Source organism: Haemaphysalis longicornis, unplaced genomic scaffold (assembly GCF_048455015.1).
Source record: "Haemaphysalis longicornis isolate Haplotype H1 unplaced genomic scaffold, Haemaphysalis longicornis Haplotype H1 scaffold_1, whole genome shotgun sequence".
NCBI lineage: Eukaryota > Metazoa > Arthropoda > Arachnida > Ixodida > Ixodidae > Haemaphysalis > Haemaphysalis longicornis.
Window position 1 is genome coordinate 297,857,038 of NW_027526203.1, and position 18,498 is coordinate 297,875,535.

At 46.2% G+C, this 18,498-nt stretch overlaps 1 protein-coding gene across 3 annotated transcripts in view; it reads right to left on the minus strand.

Annotated features, from left to right (window-relative positions):
- Positions 1-6,343: 6,343 nt before the first annotated feature.
- The window catches only part of LOC144148791 (nose resistant to fluoxetine protein 6-like), a 42,451-nt gene continuing 30,296 nt past the window's right edge, over positions 6,344-18,498 (minus strand). For all 3 annotated transcript variants that reach the window (XM_077680314.1, XM_077680305.1, XM_077680301.1), the window contains exons 14-15: positions 8,352-8,494; positions 6,344-6,626 (exon numbers count right to left, since the gene is read on the minus strand). In XM_077680314.1, coding sequence (XP_077536440.1) covers positions 6,375-6,626; positions 8,352-8,494 — 395 coding nt within the window. In that variant the 3' untranslated portion in view covers positions 6,344-6,374. The remainder of the gene's footprint in view (positions 6,627-8,351; positions 8,495-18,498) is intronic.

Consider the following 18,498-nt stretch of genomic DNA (forward strand, 5'->3'; position numbering starts at 1 on the left):
TTTGAGTGAAATTTGCGTTTATATGGTGTCAGGGTTATTCTAACAAGGTAATCTTTCGAATCGACCAAAACTTGCATTGTCTGCATGGCCCCTTGAAGCGATCGTAAAGGTATGAGGAATGGCCCGTCGTTGGACCCGTTGGTTCTAAAAAATGAACTGAGAGTTTTGAAGGAGGGCTAAGTCCGTAGTTAAAGTGAACTTCCTTTAATTTTCTAAGAGCAGACATCCTAGCTGGCGATGGCACTAAACCAGGATGAAATAACCATTTGTGGTGAACAAGTAAAAACGAGGGCGCGGCGAAAACTGTGCCATATCACGGCTAGACTAGACCGGAGTCACGCGTGCGCCCAGCCGTGGCCGTATTTACGCATTTCCCTGTCTTCAGCAGAGTTACTCAATATATCCAGTAACTCTGGTCTTCAGCACGTAGGGTCGCGCCATCTGACGTCGAATATAAGAGATAGATGGAAGCCGCCGAGTTTAAATTGGTAGCACCACTACGACATGCAGCCACGGTAACTCAATCCGCAGTAAAAAGCGGCTTAGTTGCAGTTTGTGGGTTTATTTTGAACGCGATTAAGTGCTGTCGGCCAAGTGATTTATTGCCATCCATGTTGCCTCCTTTCAATAATAGCCCGCGCGGCGATTTCAGTACGGCTTTTCCGTATTTCGTGTGGTTGCGCAAATCAGACCGCACGCTTAAAATCGTTAGTAGAAAGCTGTGCAAAGTTCTGCTGCATTTTTTGCACCTAACACTTTTGGCATATCGTACGGCTAGCTATCGTCATATGTCCGATATAAACTGGAGCACCAATCTATTTCAGTATCAATTCAAGCAATGCATATCCGAAACTCCGGGCCAGTTACCATTTTTACGGAGAAGGCTAGCTGAATTCGCTAAATACCCCTGATTTCCCAAATACAACACCTCCGGAAGGGAGCAAATAAATTTTTTCAAGGAAATTGACATTTTTCTGGTCCATAATGTCAGCTTGCGAGCATGATAATGGGTGAACACGAAGATAGTAAACGAAGGTTGTGAATAATAAATGCATGAAACCAAGAAACCCGTCTTCATAAGCGTTACGAAACACTTACCGCTTACCGATTACATTACAACCCCCGTCCCTTCCCTCCCCCCCCCCCCAAAATGCCAGAAATATATATATTTAGTTTTATTGTTTCATAAAACCGAGGCGAAGAATTGAAGCGGGTTTGGAGACGAGATGAAATTGGCTCCTTTTTAATGTTGCGTCCCAATGCCGTCCCTGCAAACACTGCTGTGGCCGGTGTCTCAGTTTCCCGGCTTTCCGCAAGGTGGAGTCACCATTCAATTGCGCTCGTTGTTGTTGTTTCACGTCTTTATTTCACTTAAATTGCCCCTGGGGGGCTGCTGTGAAATGGAAAAAAGAAAAGAAAAGAAAAACCCTTAAGGGGATCAAAAATGAAGAAGCGAGGTCCTGGGCAGGAGCAGCCAGAACATCCGCCTTCTAGGCGGGCGGAGGGCGTCCTCTCTTCCCCCAGTGCCTCGGCGGAGTTCCGCTACGATATTTATAGCATTTGAATTTCTTCGAGTGGACTAATTCCGAAACCGACTTTCCCACAAGAGTTTCAGCGAAGAATGGTAACTACCATCTGGACCAGTCAGAATTTGAAATTTGAGGGTTTTGCGCGCTGAAGCTGCCCCTGGGCTATCAGCCGCGCCGTAAGGGACGGCTCCGGATTAATTTTGACCACCTGGGTATCTTCGGTGCGCCGGCATCTTTACACACGGGAGTTTTCGCTGTTACATCTGAAAAGCGGTCGCCGCTACCGGGAATCGAATCCACGCCCTGACTATTCAGCACGAAGTGTTGACGGAGTGTGACCAAAGGAGGAGAAGAGTATAACATTAGGAGAGAAAATCGGAATTGTAATTGCTCTTTTTTACCAGTTCGGAAATGCAATTAATTTACTGACTTATCCGGTGTCATGGCAGAAAGAAAAGCTCAAGAGAGGCCTTATGGACGCTCTCTCCTTCAAGTCGGAGACTAGTCTGCCCCCCCCCCCCCCCCCTCCTTCCTCCAGCCTTCCCATTGGCTGGCCGCAAAGTCAAGCAAAGCCCCGATGGATCGCTCTTTCTCCGCCGTTGTCATGATGCTGTTGCTATGGCCCCCGTTGGCCGCCAAAAACCGTGTAAATTCCGCCACATTATCACGCAACACAGTATCAGGCTGGGGGTCTCACATAAGTTTTTTTTCTTCATGCCTGGGCAACAAGGAGGAAAGAAAAATACCCCCTACTTGCATCGTCTTGCTTTTATGGCTTCTACTGCTCATCTACTTGCCAGTCCACGCCATGTATCATTTGCCAGAGTGGTCAGCAACCCAATGCCTTAGCAACCCAATTTGTCAGCAACCCAATGCCTTAGCCACCTTAACAATTCCAGAACGGAGACCCTATCAGGTTACGGGGCCGGTGCGCGATGGGTGCACCTGTGCATGCGTATAACCGTGTTCAGCTCTTATCCGCACGCGCAGTCGCAGTGGCTGTGACGACCGTGTACCATATCGGAACCGGTTCTCCACTGTGATCTTCCTCTATGACGTCGCTTAAATATAGTTGAGCAAGACACTCCGTCATTAGCGGAAGCATTTCGCCCATGGAGAATACCACTGGTGATCAGATTTCAACCGTTGCAGTTCTTCTCGGGGAAATACGTAACACCGGGAAATGACAATCACACACAATTGTGCACTCTCAATAATGATAGGCAAAACACGTTGTCTGCTAAGGAAGACTTCGTTACGTATGCGGTAACTTCGTCTGCACCCACTGAAGTACGGTTGGTAATCGAATTCTAGCAAGGATAGGCAAAAGAATCTAATGTAGTGGAGAGTTACTGGTTTCAGGTTGACGTAAGCACTTTTCTTACCAACTGCCACCTATTTTACTAGCGCTGATGTCCAACGCCCTATGGGCTCAGTGTCTGAAAACATCTTTTTAAATATATTTGATCCCGTGGAATTTGTTTGCACGATCTTTGTCGCCACGGTTCTGGGGCACTGGGGTAGTTCATAATTTCTGCTAAACAGCCGGAACTGCCAGGGGCTCAGTTGCTTACAAATGCCAGTGGCGCTTTTTATTGACACAGTGGCCTTGAAGTTAGACCAGACCGGTGTCGCAACTCAGCCGGCAGCAACGAAGCTTTCGATACATGGCTTTGCCGATTCAGCTGCCGGGGCGACTATTCCAGACACGGCTAACGACTGGGGTTGGTCCGCGCGGGGGCAATTTCCGTTCGAACACAATCGTTGCGGCTGCCTTGGACAAGAGTTCACTCGGGCGTAGCACGCGGTGTCCATTTGCGGTTACCTGATGCCGCGCCTCAGGTAAAGGAGTCGCGCCGCATGACCAGTCGCGTCTCTAGAATTGTGTCCCTGTCATGTCAGTGTTCTACGCTTGAAGCTTCGAACGAAGCGTCACCATTATCCGGCACCTGAGACCCATGTTCTGGTGTTTATGTTTAATGCCTGTGAAGGCAGAGCGCTCTTCGCTCTAACAAGTAGTCGCAACAATGGCTTGCAGTGCGATGCAATTTACCAGGCCGGCCGTGTTTCAAAGCATGAGTAAAATAGTTAACACTTGTAACAGAAACTCTAATAGCACACACACAATCGCATTACAGCAACATCATATATAACCATGAATTATATAACGAACCTTTGAAAAATAGTTATGTGGAAATACCTTTGGTGATTGTTGACTTTCGGCTGAGCCCTTTTCCTTTTTCCGCTGGCCTTCGCGAATTTAGTGGAACTACATCCAGATGTTAGTAGGCCGACAGGAACGTATAATTTTCAGTGTTAAAAAGCAAAAGTAATTCAAACTTCAAAACCGACTACAGATCGTACGCTTCAAATTACCTCCGGATTTGTGTCTTGTCTTATCTTTACGGAGAGGTGTTTGAAAATTTAGCGAGAACGGAGTGCTTGAGCCCATACTCGCCAAAATAAAACCATTGTTGTCATGTCATCAACAAAGATTTTGATTCGGTTTGTCGGCTAACAAAACCTTGCATTTTGCTGCCGGGATTGCAGGGGCGATGAAAAAAAGAAAATATGCCGTGGTGCGTTATTTATTGACGTTTCAAAAGCTATAGACTCTATCAGTAGTAGAACTTTGTTGTTCAAGATCCACCTTGTTGGCTTTTTGCTAGTTAAACTTCAAGGAATGTGGGCTTTTGGTATCAGTATAATGGTAATTAAGGATTACTCGTTTAGCATGAAGCAAGACTTGTTTATGTCCGAAATCCTTCGTTCTCACGCTCAATGATTTTTAAAATTCGGGGGGAAATGTTGGGCGTTATTCGGAACAATTTAAACTGTGGAAGGATCGGATTTTCATTCGTGCTGTCTAAAAATTTGGCTGTTATTTCACCGATGAGAAAAAAAAAACAAAAAAATCAGCCCCGTTAATACCTCATGAGACCTTAAGAAACCAAGTCAACGCCAGTTGCAACTGCAACACCTCTGGAAGGCATGAAGTCTTCTTCACTTTAGTCATGTTAAAAGAGGATTCGGCTCAATCTGTTGTTAAAAATAAAGCCAGTCAAGTATTTTGTGTAGTCTGATGGGAAAGCGACTACTAGCCTCTCAATTCTTCCAGCATGCACAAACAAAAGCTGTTCCTGAACAACTTTTTGTAGTTCACCAAAAAACGAAGTCATTTTGTAATTGTCAAGTGATTGGGTGGGGGAATCGTCGGTTTAGATCTATACTCAGGTACAAGTTAAGAACGGCAGTAGCTCATGTAGTGTATCATTCCGCCGAAGCGACAGACCCGGATGTCAACGCGTGCGCGCGTTTTGAAACTAGATTGCGCTGAATGCGTAACATCGCCTTCTTTTTCACACCTAGATTTTTTGCAGTCACTGCAGGAATTTATATTACGATTAAGGGCGAGAATTCACGAAAACGGCTCGTGTCATGTTCGAAATACTCGCAGTAAGGTTCTTCTTGCGCCGCGCGGAGTAACAGCCGGCTGTGGTGGTGAGGCGCAGGGGCAGCTTCCGTGGGCTGGGCGTCGTTTGTGCTCGGTGTCGTTTGTAGTTCGAAAAGCGCAGAGTAAAATGTGTTGATAGGTGTTTGAGAGTAATGGATCAACGTGGGCGGGCAGCTAAGATGTTTAGGTACCTACACTTGAAAGGCGTGGATACGCAGTGGTTGAAGAAGACTAGAAGGGTAACGATGAAATACGGAAAGAACAGTGGAGAATCCAAAACCGCGAAGGTAACCAAGAAAGAGGCAAGGCAGATAGAAACGGATAAATGGAGAGAAAAAAAATGGAGGCTGAAACGTTGTTACAGATGTACAGGGCGGAGAAAGATAATTCCCAGGGCAGTGCTTTGCTTTTTGAGGCTAGAGCAGGTTGCTTCCGAACTAAGAGCTTTGTGGGGAAGTATTCACAAAATGATGGGGTGTGCGTGGTCTGCGGGAAAGAAACAGAAACGATGCGGCACATAGTGTTAGAATGCGAGGGTATCCATCCAAAAACCACATGAGGGAAATATTCGGCTTCCAGAAGCCCTAGGGTTTAAGGGCAGCACTGAGGAAGTTAACTTCAAGGCTGTCGAGGCGACGAAAGGAAGATTAGAATGCTGGTGGAAGAAAAGCAGAGAGTGAAATATTGCCTAGGACAGTTACCACCTGTAACAGGAAAAAAAAAATATACTAAGCAAAGGTAGTATTACACCTAGAGTATAAAACATAGGTATATTAGTCATTTTTGGTAAGATGACACGTCATCACCCCGCTACAAACGGGAAACCAATAGCAGTCATCATCATCATCGTTGCCGTTCTTAAGTTGCCCCCGAGTATAGAATCGCTTTCTCAGTTCACAGTATATTCACCTCAAGTGTTCTTGGTCTGAGAATTTGCGTTTCAGGTTACAGCCGCTTCCTGTGACCTTGAATATTAAGTCTGATGATATATGTACGAGGAGAAATCGAAATTACCCAGGTGGAGATCGTCGGGTTAGTCGACACCCGAAGCCTGTAAGGGACAAGGAGTGAATTCCGTTGTCATGGTGGCTGTCATGGGCTGCCCACTACGGCCGGAACGTGGATGCCTGTAAGTTGGATCCGGGATGACGTCAGACGGTACATGTTTAGATATTGTCATTAAAACCCATACCTTTTTGCCTCGAAATTGGTTATGTTACTTTCATGGGGTTCAGCGAATTGATCTCTGGTTGTGTTTTCACAGTCATGTTGACAGCCAGGCGAAAGGTGGCTGCGCCATCCACTTTGTGTATCCGTGAACTGCCCCCGTTTTTGCATGCCAGACATCATTTTTCGCTGGTTTATTTTCAAATACGTGGTCACGCAGGATGTCAAAGCTTGCTTTCAGTGTCCGGACGTTCACCGTTACAACTGTGCAACGCAGGGTCTTTTCTGCAATGTTCTGTTTTTTCGTCTTCCGTTTTGTAAAGGCCTACGTTGCTATAAGCGTCGCCGTTGAGGTGCGTCGGTCTGACAGGCATGAAGACCAGTTTTTCCAGATGACCCGTGGGGGCGTCACATGTGATGAAGAGAAGGTAACTCAGGATGTTGGACCATACAAACACCGCGAAGCATTGCGATACCTGAAAAGAAAAGACGAATACTTCCTTAGGACAGGACCTGCCCTGTACGACATTGCGCTTGCAGGGTTATTGTACCCGCCGGGATACCTGACTAGCTAAGGCGTTGTGCTGCTAAAGCCGAGGACGTGAGTTCGGTCCCCGCCGTTGCGGCCATTTTTTGACGGGGGCGAAAACGGAAACGCCCATGCGTTGAGACAGGTGTAAGTTAAGGATTCTCCAGGTGGTTTAAATTAATCCGCAGTCTTCCACTTCTGTGCGTTTCATAACCCAGATGTAGCTTCGGCGCGGAAAGCCCCAACAATCTGCATAACAGGGTTACTGGGTGGTTCAGTTGTTTTGGAAAGGAAAAAAAAAAACCCACCCAATTTTCTGTTTTCTTTTTCGTTTATTTTTACTCGACTCCAGCAAACGTTTCACTCACTCACTCACTCATACAAGCCCTGCGCTCTCGTGAAATCGAGTACCCTTGTTGTAAATCGGCGTTTTCATCGCCAATTTCCCTTTCGTTGGTTTAGATATTCTTTTTGAGCGCGCAATAATTCCCGCAGATAGAACAGTAAGAACATTTCGGATTACAACCGCTCACTAGGCCAAGGTAGCAGCGCGAATTTGCTAGGTGGTTCTACTTTTTTTTAGCTCCCCGCTGGTTACGTACATCTTGACAAGGGTACAAAATTTGAACGGCAGACAAGTTTTCTGCAGCATTGAAGAGCTTACTTCCGAACTAAGAGCTTTGTGGGGAAGTATTCACAAAATGACGGGGTATGCGTGGTCTGCGGGAAATTTTTCAAGCGATGTAAAAACCTGCATTGCCTCACTCTCTCAGAAACAATGGAGCTGGTTTATGCCTCCGTAAAACTACGTTGTGCGAGCGCACTAAACGTAAAGCTAACATTCTCTCGAAGCGGATGCCCCAGAAACCATGCGGCATCTTTAGTGTTCAACAAGTGCTTAGAAAAACAGAAAAGAGTTAATTTGTCAACAAACCTGACCTCAATGTTTGAAAAAAAAAATTCCCATCTTTGTTTAGTTCGGCGAAATGTATGTCGAAAAGCGATTTCATACTCTGCCCGTCATAGCGTTTTTGTCAATGAACCGCGCGCCTTCTTTTGCGAGAAGACGTCGTCCAGCTCTTCGTAACGACGCCAACCCATCACCTTAGGTCATTTTGTGTTCCTTTTTTGCTGTTCCCGGTCATTATCAGGGTTTATTCGGGATGAATCACACACATCTGTCGCATGCGACCTCAACAGGAGCGCCCATGTCGGACAAGCATTAGGTCCTGGTTATATTTAGAACACTGCGAAGCCCTGCATACTTTTTTGCTTGGATGTTTTTCTTGCATCGCTTTTTTGAAATTGCTATTTTGAAGTGGGGATAGCTGATGAACTTGATTGGGGGAGAGCACGATTGCAAAAGACAACAGTAGATGTGGGCTTGACGTAAATAGGTTGAAAAATACATTAGATTAATCCACTATAACAAGTCTTTAAATAGGCAAGTGCCCATGACTAAGCTAATTATAACGTAACAGCATTTAATGGCAGTTTAGTATAACGCGTTATTTTCTGGTTTCCCATTGCTTGTTTCCACACCTGATAAATTATGTTCAAGTCAGTGCAATCGGTAATATTTTACAGCTTAACCTGTGCGGCGTGCATTTCGTGAGAAGCGAAAAGAAGGCAAGCACAATATGGTTCATTCGTCCCGGTGAAAAGTGCTTACCAGCGTGTAGTGCGAGAAGAATATGCGTTCGCGAGCGATGTGATGAGAGAAGATGTACAAAGGCGAGTGGATCAGGTACACGCCGAAGGAGAGCCGGCTGAGCGGCACAAACCAGTCCCAGGCGAGGAACCGTGCCACGGGGCCTGAAACACGAATAAAAGAAATTTCCGGTCAAAATTTGCACCGACCTGTGTGCGTGCGTGCGTGCGTGCGTGCGCGCGTGCGCGTGCGCGTGCGCGCGTGCGCGTGTGCGTGTGCGTGTGCGTGTGCGTGTGCGTGTGCGTGTGCGTGTGCGTGTGCGTGTGCGTTCGTGCGCGCGCGCGCGCGCGCGCGCGCGCGTGTGTGTGTGTGTGTGTGTGTGTGTGTGTGTGTGTGTGTGTGTGTTGTGCGCACGCGCGCGTGCGTGCGTGCGTGCGTGCGTGCGTGCGTGCGTGCGTGCGTGCGCGCGCGCGCGCGCGCACACGCGGGCGCACAGCAAAAAGGGGCATGTTCGTGCTGGTACACTTGTGTGGGCTGGCCAGTGAAAACAACGGCCCCATAGTGTCGACATTTGTCGCTGTAAGAACATCAGAACGAAAGCATTAAAGAGAGGTGATATCATAGTATTTGTTATCGAAAAACATAACGCCCCTGTCGCTGAGCGGCTCCTGAAATGTTTCAAATGTCACTCCTATATCATTGTTTTATAAGCTATTTTCGACTGCCACATCGCGGCTGCAGTACCAACTGTTTGTCTCTCGCTGTAATGAATACATCACTGGTCATAGCAACATGATTTCGTTAACGATTTCGTGGAAGATTTTGTCTCTATAGCACCACGATTGCTTTAACAACTTAGAGAAGCTTGTTATAGGGGTTACAATACATTGCATTTGGAACTTTTTTGGGCTGCAATAGTTGTAGCTTGGACATGCCTAATCAAAGCGTCCAACTCGCTATTGTAGGAAAACCCGTCTTCAAACACCACAAATCCAAATTATGCTCTATCCTACATGTCCTTGGTCCTTAGCCGATATGGCGTTGTACGTCACGTGATCCAGTGTAGTAGGCTGCATGCACGTAAACAGGCCCTGCAGTCACACTGCAAGATCACTTGCAGGAAGAATAGCCTATTTCAAAAGCGAATGCAAAAAATTGGCTCAGCTTGCGCTAGTGGTGCAAGGCTGGAGAAACAGCAAAGCTGGCGGCGCCTCTCCCTTCGTTGGAGGCCCGGTTGTTGCATCATCATCATCAGAAGCAGCAGCCCACAAGGTTCACTGCGGGACGAAGGCCTCTCCACCGACCTTCAACCGCTCCTGCCTCGCGTCGCTCGAGTCCATTCTTTGCCCCCGAAATTACTTACTTTGTCCCTCCATCGTGTAATCTTCCTTCCACTTCTAGACTCGTCTCTCGGTGTCCACTCTGTCACCCTGGTAGTCCACCGGTTGTCATTTCGCCTAACTACGTGTGCAGCGCAAGTCCATTTCTTTTTCTTTATTTTAACTATGGTACCTTCTGCTGTAGTTTGTTCTCTCTCGTTGCTTTATCTCAACGTGGCCCGCTTAGCCGACCTAAGACTACTTCCAAGTTGTTTGCTAAGGCGCCAAGTGTCTGCTCCATATGCATTTGTTTCTGAACCTTACATTTGTTTCTGAACCTGCCGCTGAAAGTTCTTCATGACAGGCAGGCCCGGATAGTTTCGATCGCAGGCTTTCACATCTCTCCAAATTTGGACTGCGTTAGGACGCAATAGAACCCGCGGCTAAGTCCAAAGCCAACGCGGTGCTACGAACCCCAACGGAAATGCTGCGCGCCCGGAATGCGATGATAGCGCAACCCGATAGACGCCGGTTTTGTAACGGGAGAGACCCAGGCTCAATTCCGACCTCGGGAAGCGTTTTTCTTTTCGAATGGGCTGCACATGTTATTATTCCCCACCACTGCTAAACCGTATCCCACGTGCCTTTGGGGTGGCCCAGTAGTTCGTTTGCCGGTTTCACAGCGTAGAGATACGGGGTTCGATTCCCGGGAACCCATTTTTTTCTTGAGGCTTCCGGGTTTCCAATAATTTAGGCCAGACGTGATTCTTTACCACAAGTGATATCATCGATTACTTGATGTAACGACACTTAATTTTAGGAGAACACATCCGCTGACGGCGCCGTCATTATCCCCGGCGTAAGTGCGCTACAGTGCAGTGAAACATCACGGCAAGTGTTACTCGCGAATATATACTTGGGCCGAACAGAGATGGGAAGAGCAGAGAGGTTTGTGTAGCGTGGTTTCCGAATCAGCCATGCAATTTGGTATCCCAGCCCTATCTAAAGTTCAAATTTCTGGGTTTTACGCGCGGAAGCAGTACCTTGGTTATGAGGTATATACACCGGTATGGAGGACCACGGATATGGAGGACCACGGTATGGAGGACCACGGAAACAATCCCACGGACTGTATAGGGATTGTTATCATGAGCCGAAATATCGACACATGGGGCATTAGTTTACCGTCCGGGTTAGAAAAACACTCCCTGCGGCCGGAATGAAACCCGGTTCCCGACAAAGTGCGAGCAGCACCTCACGCTTCTCTGCTCGTTTCTGCAGATCAACCCTGCGCGCAGCTGTACAGACCACCCGATACGCTCCGGAGCAGCGTGCTTATTCGGACGCGCAGCGATAGCGGACACCCAGCACCAGGAGGCGGTTTCTGTCAGCGGCGTTCGTGGTCTGCAACCCCTGCAGCAGTGAAGTGACGCGCCACCACCAAGCTATAAAGGAACTACTGCTGGCTGTCATCGGCATTTGGCAGCGGTGACGACTAAGTGCGAGCAGCACCTCGCGCTTCTCTGCTCGTTTCTGCAGGTTGGTAATGCGTGCATGCTCACGTTCTTGGATAGCTTCTTTTGTCGTCGCTGCTGCCAAGCTTTGAGTTGAAGTGTATTTGTACCCCTTGTGCAAATGGCTAAGGACGTAACAAAGATAAGGAGGAGATGCGAGCTGAATTCTCCAAACTAAAAGATGAACTGAAACTAGAATGGAAGTCATCGCGAGAATCCTTTAAACGGAACATTCAAAGTGACATCAGGGAAGTGCGAAACGAGCAGGAAGAAATGGCTCGCAGAATTGAGCATGCGCATGCAGTTTTTGCTGACCTAGGAAAACGACTGGAAGATGAGATGGCGAAAAATTCCAAACTGGCTAAGGATCCAAGAACTAGAGAAGCGCTTTAATCTAGCCAAGCAGTACTCGCGCTGTTCTAACCTAGAGATTCAAGGCGTCGTACAGCAGGAGGGCGAAAATGTGGCCGGTATTCTTGCTAAGCTTGGAGATACCATTGACGAATCCATCACCGAATCAAATATTGAGAGCTGCCACCGCGTACCAACCAGGCACCCCGATAAGTAGAACATTGTAGTTCAGTTCAGGTCAAGTGCGAAGCGAGATGTAGCCTTGCAGAAGGCAAAAAAAAATGCGATTAACCAACGAGGACCTTGGACTTGATGACTAGACTGTGATATATGTGAATGAGCACCTAACACCGCAAAACAAAAGGCTTCTTGGCGCTGCAGTAGCAGGGAAAAAGGAAGTGGCATGGAAGTTCGTGTGGACCAAAAACGGTGCAATTCTTGCTCGTCGAAATGAAAACTCTAGAACTGTTCGCATCCATTCCGAGGCCGACCTGTTGAAAATGATGCCAGTGACGCAGTTTCCCAGCCCATAAGAAGCAACCTAAGCCTCACTTGTTCAATGGAAGCCACACCGCTTTTCACACCAACCAAGTTTAACAAATTTCTATCTCAAAACCACAGTACGTGCTTGCAGAGTGTAGACCTTATGCAAAAACTGGCGCCCATCTTGCGGGAACGGCATGCGCTTCCGCCATGTTGGGGGATTACCGGATCTCTGGATACCGCTGTGTGCATGATAGCCCGGGCTTAGCGACACGCACGTCGGCATTTATCCTTGTCCAAGATGCCCAAATACTGCCGTTTAACTTGCCTGTGCACAAAGATAATACGAGGACGACCATGGAAATAGCGTACATATCTTTTTTTATTATTTCTCAACGGAAGCATGACTCGAGCCCTGCGCGAAGTCTCTTGCGGGTGTTGACTTCCCTTTGCCCAGTAATATTATAGCTAGATCGCATGCATAGTCACGAAATGAATAATATGTGCAGGACTAAAAAGGTCCCAAAGTGAGCTATTTTCTAGCCCAGATTTTGCCGTGGAGTAGTCCTCCCTGCTGTAGTTAAGGCGCACTGCATCGGTAAGGTCGTACTTTATCGTGCGGGTAGAATTTTGAGTGTGCCGTTCGTGCTTTGCGCGCCTATGTTTTATTTTTATTCTGGACGTTCGGTAGGCTTTCATAGAAGTACTACGCATTCTTTCGTTTGCCAAACGTTACAGGAAATAAGGGATCCGCGAGAGTGGCACGTTGAGCAATGAGTAGCGCGAGTAATTACGTACGTAGTAATTCCGTGTATCGGTCATTTACCGCTCGTCGCCTGCTGTTCGACCGTAGCCTATTTTCCCAAGATCAATTTTTTCGCGCGGAATTTTATAAGCGGTAGGTGCACCCAGCTTTGTTGGCCACGGCGCGAGCAAAGGACGCTCAGCGGTCTCTGCGATGCACGTACACACTGAGCGCTCGGCATTTTCTCGCTCTTTCAGGTTTTCGAAGTATTTTTTTTTTTTTTGCTAAAGCCTTTGCTGGGGACGCTCGGCGGTTGCCGCGAGGCACGCGCTCACCATCGCTCGGCAATTTATTGGTAATTTAGTTATTCATTGGCAATTTACTGGTAATTTATTGGCAATGTTTAACGCGTTACACGCCTCACACGTTACGCGCTACACATTACGGCCAGCTACAACAGCACCGCTGTTAAAAATGCCAGGTATGCAATTTATTTTGTTAAGTGATTTTTTTTCTTTTGCAGGTTTCCTCTGCGTCCCAGAGGATCCTTAGCGTATAGCTATATCGGGAGTGCCCCCCTTCCCCATTTCAACCTCAGGACAGCCCGCAAGTTTTGAAGCGTTTCAGGAATGACCTCATGAGAAACCTGCAGGATGCGAACCAACACGAATGTACTTTCAATGTTTGCGTTCTCAAAGCCCCCCCCCCCCCCCCCCCCCCCCCAAAAAAAAAGGAGAAGAAACGCGACAGCCCCCAACAGCTTCCCTGCCGGTGCCTCCCTGACTGCTTTTTTTCGATGCATAATGAGTATTTATGAAGTCACCCGAAAATCTGGACAACACAGAAAGGTCCACAGATAACTCGTCGCTCATTTTGCTGCGTTTAAATCCGAATATAAAAGGATCGCCAAGCCAAGAAAGCCTCTCTCACGCTCCGTACCAAGCAATCCCGCGACCGCCATCCCCCAACATGGCGTCGCGTGCTCGTTTCGTTTTTCTTCCGGTAGATGGCGGCACTTTTGCATGAGGTCTAAAAACATGCAATCAGCTGTGAACAAGACAGGCCAGCTACATTCGCTTTTAGATGGTTTTACCGGCTCTTTGATCTTGTTCGCTTATCAGATACGTGGTATCGTTCGGATATCGACGTCATCTGCCTTCCTGGCCATGAATCATTTTTTCCTTAATCGCCCTACAAAGTGCGGTGAAGGTGTTGTGTTGCTTGTTCGAAATGCGTACTCCTGCCATGTATTATCTGAGCACTGTTTCAGTGATACAAATATTGAAAAGCTAACAGTTAATTCCGGCCACCTAGCTTTTTGTGTCGTTTACCGTCCTCCTCATGGCAACTTAGGCAAGTTTTTTCACCGCTTTGAGCGTGAATAGGCCTTTATTTCGGAATTTTTTTTGACATATATAGGCGGCGAATTTGATATAGATATGTGTGCAGGCAGTCCCGTGCAAGAACAATTTCTAATTACTCTACAGTTGGCAAGTTTTCGTAATATTATCCGGGGCTTCACACGTGTCACCCCTAGTGCTTCTACTAGTCTGGACTTAATTCTAACTAACGATGAAAACAAGTTTCACGCAGCTCGTATTGCAGTCGATATTAGCGACCACCTACCTATTGTTGCTCTTATTCAAAAGGAATCTAGCCCCGAACATAAATTAAAAGCACGTAGACAGCTCATTTCGGAGAAACGCCTTGATGAATTTAAGAATCGCATTGCACTAGTCAACTGGTCATCTGTTTTTCAGGAAGCCAGAGCTGACGATGCTTCTGATGAATTTCTCCGAGTTTTTATCCCTATTTACCACGAATGTTTCCCGATTGTCGATATCGTGCCCCCTAAAAATGCTCGTAAACCATGGATGACTGCTCGCCTTATTCGACAAGTGAAAAAGAAAAACAAACTGTTCGCTAAATTCCTGAAGAGTAAAGAACCGCAGGATTTAGTTCGATACAAATCTGTGGGAAACCGGCTAAACAAATAAATCCGGTTATCGAAGGCTGCCTACTACCAGCACCTGTTCGATAAAAACCTCACTTGCAACCCAAAAGAAAAATGGAAGAGGCTAGGAGCACTTCTAAATAGAAGTACAGTCTCTCAGCAAGTCAAAAGTCTGAACATTGACGGCAAAGAACTGACAGGTTGAAAAGGACTGTGATTTGGGCGAGTTGGTGAACGTTCATGATTGAAAATCAGCGAGGAAAAAAACGCAGCACAAAAAAGGAACGAGAAGTAAGCGGGACAGCGCTGCACTCACAACTGATTTATTTTGACGAAAACATTAGTAATATACATAGATCAGTCTCCCACGTGGTGGTAAATTATTACAACGAATAAACATAAACAAAAAACACAATCGGTCTGCACCTGTGTAATCTTTTTGGTTTACTTGGTCATGCAAGGCTGTCACTCAGATAAGCGTATTCCTGGTCATGCAGCACTACTAAAGGCATACTTAACATCGGTCGGCGGATTGTCTGATTTGAAAAGCCTCGATAATGTCCCTTGTTGTCCAGCAGCGCTGTCCTGTCTACTTCTCGTTCCTTTTTTGTGCTGTGTTTTTTCCACGCTGATTTTCAATATATGAACTGACAGGTTCCTGTCTCGCCAATGTTTTCAATAAATTTTTCGGTGAAGTTGGCGACAGTCATTACAACCCTAGTTTTTACCGTTTTCTGGGTGACATGGTGGGACCATCTCTGTTTCTTGAACCTACCGATGAAGTCGAGGTTTTTTCAGTGTGCAGTAGTCTGAAAGATACCCAAAGCCTTGATTCATGTAATGTTCAAAGCCGGCCGGTAAAGTACGTGCTGCCTTTAATTGGACCTTGGCTCTTGTACATTTATAACTTAGCATTCAATTTGGGACAATTTCCTGTTGGCATGCAACGTGCCAGAGTAGCGGTAATTTACAAAAAAGGCGATAACAATGTACCAAGGAAATTATGGGCCAATATCTGTGCTTCCATTTTTCTCTAAGGGGCTCGAACGCTTAATTCATCGACGGTTATATAACTTCCTTTTAAAATACTGTGTGATGGTTGACTGCCAGTATGGCTTTGCCAGAAACAGGTCTACTGAGTACGCATTACTTGACCGAAAGGAGTACATTCTAAAAAACTTTGAATCGCGGTTGCTTACCTCAGGCATCTTCGTCGATTTCAGTAAAACGTTCGATTGTTTGAATCATGAGATCCGCTTAAAAAAACTCGAGCACTACGATTTTTGTGGACACACCCTCAAACTTTTTACATCCTACCTCAATTCCCGCTCCCAATACGTCGTGTTAAACCACTGTCCCTCTGAAAACCTGAAGATTAGAAATGGTGTACCCCAGGGCAGCCTGCTAGGACCGCTTCTTTTTAACGTGTATATAAACTATATTTGCAACATTAGTAAGGCCGTGAAAAATATAATTTGGGCGGACGACACCAGCATATTTCTCTCTTCCCGTGATATTGTTGAACTAACAAGTGCGGCCAATAAGGTATTGACATCATTAACAGAATGGTCTTTCCTTAATTCCTTAAAAAGAAATAGGGGAAAAACTAAGGCTGTAATATTTCATCCAAAAGGAAAACATGTTCTGAACCCGCCTCGTTTTTTTAGAGAATACTGCCATTGAATAGGTTGACACTTTTAGGTCACTTGGCGTAGTTTTTACTGCTACTGTGTTGTGGAACGCCCATGTAAGCAAAATCTGTGTCACACTTTCAAGGTTTAATGGGATAATTTGGCGCAACAAATGCCTGTTAACTGCAAAAATTAAATTGGATCTCTATTATGCCGTTTTTTATTCCCATGGGAGTTACTGTTTCTTAGTATAAGAGAAACACCACGGCAACAAATATGCAAAAACTTGTACGTCTACAGAAAAAACTACTTCGTGCGGTTGCAAACGTGTCGTATGATTCCCCAACTTTTCCTTTGTATCAGCAGTATGAAATTGTGAGAATTGACCGCATGTTCGACTACAGATTTGCTTTGTTCTATAAGAAAGCAGTAAGCCGACATGACCCCTTCTTTTCGAGTTTCGTAACGCTCACACATTATCACAATCCGTACACGACTCGCAAAATAAATAAATTTGTCTTACTACGGTGTAGAATAAATTATGGCTACAGTATGCTAGCGCACATTCTTCCAACCCATCTCAACACGCCATTGTATGAAGACGTGACCCGCATGTAATTTACTGCACTTCGCAATACCTCTGTAACATAAGGTGTGAATACATTTTTGTACAAATTGACTGTCATTGCTTCCTATGGAAAGTGCCTTATATTTAGTGAAGTCGGAAGCCCGTCTGTGAACAAGGCTTCGGTAGCGAAGCCGAAGCATCTTGTTTCTTGCTTTTAAAGTTTTTAAACTTTTAACTGCTTTTTTTAGCAAGTGTATCCGTTTTTACTTCGCCTTGTATTTCGTGATATGCTTGTATGAACAAATGCTTCTGAAGTGTACATATTGGTTGTGAACAAATGTTTCGAGTGTCGGCAATTAATCGTGCTGTTTTTGTTTCCTCTAAAGAATGAGATTTTTTTCCTTGAAATTGCACAGTGTTGTTGCGTATGCTGACCTGTAGGGGTGGTGAGGCTCGTGAAGCATTCGTTAATGACTGTTTTTTTTTTTTGCCATCCTCAGTTTTTTTTTGCCTGTAAAAAAACTGGAATAAAAGTGATTCACTGACTGTACAACGCCTTAGTCCCTCAAACAACGTGGCAGGGCGTCTTATCGGCGGCCATAACAAGCACATCTGTTACTATAGCAACCGAGGCACGGACGGCCAGCCGAAGTCAAGGCATCCCCGACTAGGGACGCCTTCCACGGGGCGACACCCACCCATCAGCCTCTGCTGGAGAAATAAAATTTTTTTTTTCTCTCTCTCTCTTTTATAGCGCAAGATATGCCATTGGTGTTGCTGCAGAAATATTGCTACTCTTTATGAAGATGCATCACTTGGTGGGGAGCACGATTTCAGATAGTTAAAGGGACCGTGAAGAGATTTTGAAAAAAAATTGTGTTTTGTGGGCATTTGGAACTGTGGAACCTTGATAAACAAACTATGCAGAGCTGTTTCGCTGCACTATGTTAGCAAATAGGCAAAAAGATGCAGTTCCAGTTTCACCGAGTCTTTCCTCCTCAAGTCGTGAAGTGACGCCATGTTAAGAAGCCAATCATAGCTCCCCCTTGTCTGCCAACATTTCGGCGTAGAGCGAGTTAGCAAAGGGTCAGATGCAGCTGCAACATCGGCGTCATGATGAAATTCGCCCGCAACTGAACGGGCAATGTGTGATCTCTGATACGACTGATCAACATGGCCAAACTCCCAGTCAACAACGCGGGCGAGTGGCGCCGGCACAAGTAACCGTGTTTTAAGCAAACAGGGTACACGTAAAGTTTTTGCGCTGTTTCGCGACAGTGTAAACTGTTTTTCTGCCAGCCAGTATTGCTCAAGCTTGCCGACGTCTGTCTCCATGGCTTCGATTGACCTGAAGACCGAAAGAAACAACCGAAAGCTTAAAGTGGGAATTTGCTACATGAACACGTTTATCAAAAGACCTTCGAGTAGCCGGAAGTTAAAACCAATCTGCCTTTTACTCTTCATGCGTGGAAATAACGAGCGTGAGGCACTGATTCAGCGCGTCGTGGAGTCGCGCCACGACGCAGTTCGATTGCTTCCCTACAATAAATAACGCCGTTAACGTTGTTTCGCCAATTGAGTGGCTCCACTATGGTTTACTGTG